Below are 8,861 nucleotides of genomic sequence, written 5' to 3' on the forward strand. Positions count from 1 at the left end.
CGTTGTTGTGTAGTGAGTGTGTGTGTGTGTGTGTGTGTGTGTGTGTGTGTGTGTGTGTGTGTGTGTGTGTGTGTGTGTGTGTGTGTGTGTGTGTGTGTGTGTGTGTGTGTGTGTGTGTTTGTGTGTGTGTGTGTGTGTGTGTGTTTGTGTGTGGTGTTTGTGTGTGTGTGTGTGTGTTTGTGTGTGTGTGTGTGTGTGTGTGTGTGTGTGTGCGTGTGTGTGTGAGTGTGTGTGTTTGTGTGTGAGTCTGGATTCTATATTCAGTATAACATGGTTACGAATATGTCGGCAGGACGTATTCCTCTGTTTCTGAAACATAAATGCGAATCTTTCCGGCGAACACAACAAGCCCGACGATGGTCCAATTTACTCGAGCAGGGAACACCTGTGGACAGACGCCGTCTCAAAGGTTCATTGTTGTGTCGAAGTAAAATTACTTGAATGTATTGATGACATCAGCCGCACGCGTCAATTTTCGTCTGATTCCAACAAAAAGCGACTGGACTGTAAATCCTATAAAGACGAAACATCTCGGGAAACGGATGCTAGTGCGTTAAAATGCTTTTTACCTCCATGAAAAATGGAGGTATTCTTCTGGCGTGTCTGTCTGTCTGTGTGTGTGTGTCTGTCTGTCTGTGTGTGTGTGTCTGTCTGTCTGTGTGTGTGTTTCCGCACGTTTGTAGTCAGCATAACTTCATAACGCCTTAATGGATTATGATGATATTTGGTATGTTGGTAAGTCTTAGGAAGACAAAGGTCAAGGTCAAATATGGGCCTCCTGGTGGATGACCTTGGTACTGCAGCAGAACCTCCGGTTTTTGTAACTTTTGTCCTGAACATGCTATGGTCTTGACTATTTGGTGACAGATAGCTTTTCCTGTCAGGAATAAGTGGTGTGGGTTTGGTCCCCCTAGCAGCTTGTTCTGGAACTGCAGGGCACTTTCTGGCGAATTGTTTAAAAGCCAATAAGTCCAGATAGAAACAACATATTTTCATCATGTACATAATTAAATGCAAATTATGCAAACGAGGACTTTTCCATAATTAATAAGGAAATTCTATAACTACAGTGTTTTACATTATACTACTTTCATACATGTAATGTATGTAACCTATGGCAGGCGGAACATCAACAGATACTAATTATGCAAATGATGGCCTAATTTGCATAATTAATGCGAAAATTCTATGATTTCTTAATGGTGAATGATGGGAATGTCATACTTGGGACATCTGTAAGTTAATCAAAATTTAACAGCACGATACATATATCATGTTAATGCATATGTCAATTATGTCATTTGCATAATTAAAGAAGAAATCTACATTTACATATCAAGCCCATATTTCATGGAGGTATGAAATCTCGGAACTCTTGTTTAAAAATGTGAAGGATAACAGTTACACATGTTCATTTATCTAAATCAATGTCCCTCCGACGAAGGCATGAGATCTCCGACCTCTAGTTTAATATAGGACGAAACAGTTGGAATCCCGCGGCGTGACGTACATGACAACCCATAATACCCACAAAATGGTATTTTTATTGAACAGGTTCACACCGTGGAGCAGAGATAATTAGAATGAACATAAATAACAGCGCTCAAGGTCAAGTCCGAATATAGAGAATCCTAGCTTTGACCTGGCCCGTTAGGCCTTTCCATGGTTTGGGGTCATGTTAAAACTTGGGTCGCTGTCATCGACTGGTACCGGGGAAATGGTGTTTAGATTTAGGCCGATGTTAGTGAGAGGGTCTTTGTTGCAACCGAAGAGAATTATTACTTCCGGGCACGGAAGTATTGTTTTGGGTGACTGAGCTGTAGGTTTGTATGTCTACGGAAGTATTGTTTTGGGTGGCTGAGCTGTAGGTTTGTATGTCTGTCGGTGCAGAGTAGATTGCAATTGACAGCACATTGGTGGGGAAGATTGACGGGTAGAATGACTGGAGGTCAAAAGGTCAGACAAATCAAACAGGGTGAACGTTATGGCCAGGAACACATCAAATATTTCGAGGAAGTCTGAAATATCTGATTTCTTGTTCATTTTGTACGATGTATGTTTACGCGACAAGCATTTGAACTTAGCCAATAAAACATGGGCTTTCCATGTTACTTTAGCATTAAACAATCTTTCCATCTTGCTAATCACCATCTCCCAATAGGCAGATTCTTAGTGTCTGGCTGTTGCTCTCTCTCCACATATCCGCCACATATTCTGATATATGTTACTAACTGTTTCTAGTTTTATGCTCACTTTTAAGTGCTAGGGAGATTTGATCGATATGTGCTTGCCTGGATTGCAGACACCATGAAAATGCAGCAGGTCCTGTTGCTAAGCTCATGATCACTTCACTACCTGTTGCTATATGATAACCGGGTACAAATATGAACATTCCGGCTGATTTACGGCTGCGGGAATCGTTATTACAGAGTGGTGATGCGCACGGAACGGAGAGGATAGAAAAGTTAACATCAGATAGAGGCCTCGCTTTATCTATGTCAGACTTACATGTATTTATAGGGAAATTTTAGTACATTTTCATTGTCAAGGGCAAACAGTTTCTTGCATTGGGAGAAGATATGAAGGTCGAACACTGACTAACAATTGAGATCAGTCCGGAGCCAGCCGGTTTACTACTAGCTTGAAATTGTACATTAGAAAATACGATTGATATAATGATGCCGTATTTTATTTCCGTGCAGCTATTCAAGCCATATATGTATATACAAAGCTCCCACTACAAAACAAAGAGTGTGATTTAGAAATGTCTATCATCTCTACAAGACACGTACCGAAAGGTATTTTGTATAACGTTCGCGTATAGGCACTACCATGACGACCATATAGGTCTGAAATAAAGGTGTAGAATATGTCATTTTTTCATTCAGTCTGAGACCATTGTTGAAAATTACGCGGCTTTAACGTCTAACTGAAAATTGGGCATGTGAGTGGCCACAAAAGAAAATGGACCGTATGTGTGGAATACTTGGGGTTTAACAAGCTCACATTTTGTGCAACATTTATATGTCTCGGTCCTAATTATCAGTTACATTTTCCAATTGTAGTATCAAGTCTATATTCAGTTGGACGACAGGCAGCATTCGTAGGATAGTCGTGGACATGTCGTACAAACTTAAGCGTTATCTCGACCTTTGGTGCTGGGATAGCTTAACATCTGTGTACGGAGGTTTTGTTTGACAGTGTGTTTTTTTGTTTGTTTCGAGTTAAGACCTTTGGTCCAACACAAAAAAAAGTTCTCCCACCAGCTTTCGACCATGCAGTCACTCTAGTCTTCTTCAGTAGAGACTGACCCAATGAAGCTTGTCACGTGGCGTCTTTGAAGTGTGACGTCAACACTGGGTCAAAGATATCTGGTAGACGATGTCGGCCCCCGTCGCGGTTCAATGAAGGGTGATGGGCCCTGATGTATATGGCCTCCTTCACCCATCTGAACCGAGACGGGGGTCGACATCGTCTACCACGTGACAAGATTCACTGGGTCAGTTTACCGGGGAACTGGTCGAAAGCTCTACGTGAGAAAACTTTTTTTGTGTTGGACCAAACTCTAAACATGTAACTACCAACACAGATAAACTTTCATGATTGTTTCTTTGTTTGTATGTCTGTATTCATATCAATTCTGTAGCGTCACAGGGACAAATGGAGGTAACCACAGTCAAATTGTTGGGTCCCGCAGGCTGAGAGGAAGTGAAATATGCACACATTAGATCGCACTGTGGCATTAGCCGACGTCACACAGCAGAATAATAACGGTTCCCCGGCTTTCGAGCTCAAAGATATTTTCGGCCGGAACACGGCCGGTATCACGCATTTTTTTTACAGAAGGGTTGATATTCGGAGGCCTGTCCAATATTCTCTGGGGGTTAACGTTCAGTCTCGGCAAATTGATTCGGCCGGAAGGTCCTACTTTAGGAGCAGTAACAGTTAAAGTAATAGGACTATGATGAAAGGCGGACTATACAAAACTGTCCTAACACGATATCATCCTGTATATATAGGCTAATATATAATAGTTATATCCAAGCAAAAAACAAACTTGAAAACAGTAAGATAACAGTCACGTGCATCAACATATGCAGTTGTATAGTAGAAATACTGTTTCTCGTTGTGCCTTCTATCAATACCAGACAAGTAACGTTATAGCTCTGAACTCTGAACTGATTTCATAAAATATAACGAACTTGTCAGTCTTATAGAACGCTCTGCTTAATACACTTCATAGACATCTGGCATCAAGCCTTAAAGGAAAGAAAATCATCATCATCATCACCTCACTTTCCACTTTGTCTGGTATCAATATTGTACGACTTATATTAAATATTATACGACACACACACACACACACACACACACACACACACACACACACACACACACACACACACACACACACACACACACACACACACACACACACACACACACACACATCGTGACCAAGGAAGGAATAAAACAATCCAATACTTATCAATCCAATACGAATCAGTATTTGAAGTCTTTTGCTCGCTCCTTTTCCAAGATCAGGGTGTGACTGTTACGTATGGCATCCTATATTGTTATATCAGTCTAACTAACCATTCATTGCATTCTGTTGAAAATTCATAATTAATTGTATTATTTAAATACAGGTAATATCCAGATAATCCTGAATTTTTGGTAGATAGCATGATGTTCAAAATATCTAGCATAAAATTGCCATAAAATTTACGTTATGCTGTTGCACTTGAAAGTATGTAATTTTTTTCCAAATAATCAATGCTGTAACGTCATTGCAAATCATTAGAGGATATATAAAGGAGTATTGTTGTTATGTGCTTAATGAGCTGTAGGGTCTTGTACTGTCCGTATAGTGCCCATTGTAAAGTAACGTTAATGCACTCAAGTTTGAAGAAGCGCAACTTTTAAACCGCTCATCGCTGTCCAAAAATTTTTGAAGCATCATGCATGACATCACTTGTAGTACAATGTGCTGTACTGAAAGTGGAAAAATGTGGAACTTGAAAAATTGGCCCAAGTGGAACACCCTGGTACATGTACACCCTGACTTGGAAAAGCCTTCACCACATGTGACCATGTCAGATTTGTTGTTGGCGCCGAAGTCTTACAATTGGGGTTAAAGGTCACAAGGCAAAGCCCACCAGATTCTATGAAATCAAAACAAAAACTATCCCAAAATCCAAACATCAAGCATTTTTTTCTAACTAACTGAGTCAACCACGCGTTTTTTTAACCTGAAAGTACTAAAGTTGCGCTTGTTTTGATGTGAATTTTAAAATATGGCGGTAAGTCACTTGCATCAACACACCCCTATTTCATGACAAATGTTGAACTGATCCAAATCCAAGATGGACTGACGAACACAGACGGGACCTTCAAGACTTCCCTAAAAAACATGGCAAAACAGCAGCTGTTGGACGATGCAGAGCCGGTAGGTAAAAGAAACGCCTTATTTGTAGTAGGGTCTGACATCGATATCATTTTGTTGAGTGTTACTTTTGTCTATAAAAAAAACTCAGTAAATTTACACTGGCGCGTCGTCTGCACATCATTGACATCACTACGAAAGTACGATCATGACTGTACCGTTAACTGTTACCAAAAATGTTGAGGCTGCAACATACCTTGATACCTAAAAAAAAAAAAAAAAGAAAAAAAAATAGAAAGCTAAGACTTGACGGAAAACATTCTCTAAGCATAATGTTATATTGAGTTCATTTTGACAATATATTGCAATTTTGTCTAGACAAGGAAATACTGTGCAGTAACGTTAACTTACCTATTAAGTCACAATTATTAACGTTACCGGGCCCGTTACCGTTATAGCAAGGAGGGAGAACGTTCTTGATTAACGTTACAGGAAATACACCATCAATAGATGTTGTACATTTAGGCCATCCTCCACAGACATCAAATCTAATGCCATACGGACAAAAAGCAAGATTCCAACATTTTCAAATTTTGAGATCATTAAAACCTTGTTAAACAAGAATTAATACAACAAAACATGATATCACAACTAACAGGACTTTTAGTCCTGTATACAACAACCGTAAACCTTCCAGAAGCCAAAACTTCAACTAGCCTGGTCACCATCTGTTTTTGGTGTCATGGTGCCCAGGCTAAAAACTAGGGTATTTGAAGCCCCCTTTGAACAATCATTAGGATATCGTAGATGACCTGCTTCAGAAACCAGTATGAACTTGATGTGTCCATACTGCCAACTATTACAACATCCATTGATACAAATGTAAGTTTTCAATGGTACAAATGGTTTTGATTCAGTGGCAACATCACATACATGTATAAAAGGAATGAAATACAAGACAGCAAATTAAAGACAAAAGAATAAATCAGAACCTTGTCTTGTCTTGCACTGATGTCATCCATAAAAATGACTTGTTACAGTCATCAATTTTGCAGATTAAGGCCAGGGTTCCATTCTAAGGTTTGGGGTAATCATGCAATTTCTTGTCCTTAGTTTTATCCTAATTTCTGCCTGTCCATAAACGTCACCTGGAGTGCACTTTGACAAATTTGACTGCCCTTTAAATTTTTGTAATAAAATGTGAGTTATCTTCTTGTCTGCTCCCAGAAGTTTCAAAATGAAATAGCCCAAGGCTAAATTTTGATTGATTTGAAGTCCAAAGCTTTCTTTTAGTCTAGATTGTGTTGAGACAACCCAGACAGAAACTGTAAAGCGTGTAGCTTAAAATATTCATGAGACCTTGTCATGTAGCATACAACATGTTATAATCCTCCAGGCAAATTTGTTATACACATTGTATCAATCATACATTGTTAGGTGCATATTTCCCCATAATTCCACGAAAAATAGATTCATGTTGTTGTATGAATAATTTGAAAAGGATGAGGAAAGTTGGTTTTGTATTATTATCATGACAAAAGACATCATGACGTTGCTTTTGATAAACTAGGTAGTTTCAGGGGCATGCTGTCCCGGAAAAATTTGAAATGCCATTTCCTGCATTTTAAGTGGCAATCTTTGCTGGTACACCAAGCTAAGTTTATTCTATTAGAGTACAAATGTACATTTCATCCTGCACCTCTTTGACATGCTAATTATCTCTATCAGGGAAACAAGGTTGCTTTCAGTATACTTTGGAAGGGCATTTTGCGAGGCAAATAAATGTTGAGCCAGTCCTTTGTTTCATCCTTGGTTTAATCAACATTCCTGCTTTAATACGTTCACAGCTGTGCCGAGAAATTTGATATCGAGCAGAGATGTGCAAGACCAGCAGCACACATGTAATGTTACATACTAGTACTTAGTATTTTGTACGATTTTACTCAAGAAAAAATTGCTGTTGTGCTGTTGGGAAGTGTATGGGGTGCCACAATAATTAACTGAATTGTCTGAAGATGCTCAGCCACATTTTATTACATGTAACTTGTTACTTCCATGAAAAATGGAGGTATTGTTTTTGGTATGTATGTCTGTCTGTGTGTGTGTGCGTCTGTGTGTATATATGTGTTTGTGTGTGTGTGTGTCTGTGTTTCCGCACATTTGTAGTCAGCATAACTTACATGTAGAATGTCTTTATGGATTGTTATGATATTTGGTATGTTAATAATAATAGGTCATAGCAAGACAAAGGCCTCCTGGTGGATGACCTTGGTACTGCAGCAGAACTTCCGGTTTTTGTACTTTTTGTCCTGAACATGCTATGGTCTTGGATTTTTGGTGACAGATAGCTTTTCCTGTCAGGAATAAGTGGTGTGGGTTTTGTCTCCCTAGCAGCTTGTTCAGGAACTGCAGGCGAGTTTCTGACGAAATCTTTTAAAGCGGATAAGTCCAGAAAGGAACAACGTATTTTCATCATTTTTGGTACGTAGATAGCTTAGAGAAAGATGTACATAATTATTTGCAAATTATGTAAATGAAGAATAAATTTGCATAATTAAGGAGGAAATTTTGTAATTACAGTGTTGATAGTACTTTCATACATGTAATATATTTTTTTTTTAACGGTGTTGCTCAATGCAAGGCCATTGAGCAACACCGCATAGGCATAGAGCTAGAGGTATAGAACTGTAACAGCAACTCTTCTCCCTGAGCCAGAAACATCCTCACAAGTAGTGAGGACTAACTGACCCAATAGGAGAAGCAGGGGTTACGAGGCTGGTCGGGAAAATTCCCTACCCCTTTTTAGACCATAATGGTTTGTTCCACTTCTGCTCACGTGTGTCTATGGCAGGTGGAACATCAACAGATACCAATTATACAAATTAATGACCTAATTTGCATAATCAATGTGAAAATTCTGTGATTTCTTAATGGTAAATGATACGAATTTTATACCTTGTGACATGTGTAAGTTACTTAAATGTTAACAACACTATGCATATATTATGTTGATATAGAGGTAATTTGAATAATTAATTAGGACACGTTGAAATGAAATATTGCCAAAGGATAGGAGTTTCACATGCAAAATATTGTAATTTGAGTTTAGATTATATTAATTGTAACCCCTTTTTCCATATTCAATGAGACAAATAAAAAACAACATTTGCTTAAACTCTACATATTTCATGGAGGTACAAATGTATGAGTTCTCCGAATTCTTGTTGATATTGCGATGAAGGACGCTACAAAACGCAAAAGTTTGGTCAGCATAGCGCCCAGCCCAACCTCTCTACCGTGTTGTGCAGTAGCACATCGGCAGAACGTACAATGTACTGCACCTGTGCAAAATTGGTAGCTTACAATGTATGCACAGAAGTGGTCATGTTTGGGCATGTAACTAATAAGGTTAACATCCTGTCTGTGTTGTTTTCCAAAAGATATTGTCTGCAACAAGCAAAATTCTGATGCAACG

At 38.9% G+C, this 8,861-nt stretch overlaps 1 protein-coding gene across 4 annotated transcripts in view; it reads left to right on the top strand.

Moving 5' to 3' along the window:
- LOC109465611 (dipeptidyl aminopeptidase-like protein 6) overlaps window positions 1-8,861 on the top strand; it is a 198,996-nt gene that overhangs the window by 90,238 nt on the left and 99,897 nt on the right. The window contains exon 1 of one of the 4 annotated variants that reach the window (XM_019762968.1): window positions 5,357-5,449. The exons of the other annotated variants lie outside the window; for them this stretch is intronic. Within the exon in view, the coding sequence (XP_019618527.1) occupies window positions 5,414-5,449 (36 nt within the window). The 5' untranslated portion in view covers window positions 5,357-5,413. Of the gene's footprint in view, window positions 1-5,356; window positions 5,450-8,861 lie in introns of those variants that run through there. 4 annotated transcript variants of the gene reach the window in all.

Source organism: Branchiostoma belcheri, unplaced genomic scaffold, assembly GCF_001625305.1.
Source record: "Branchiostoma belcheri isolate BF01 breed outbred unplaced genomic scaffold, Haploidv18h27 scaffold154, whole genome shotgun sequence".
NCBI classification, from domain to species: domain Eukaryota; kingdom Metazoa; phylum Chordata; class Leptocardii; order Amphioxiformes; family Branchiostomatidae; genus Branchiostoma; species Branchiostoma belcheri.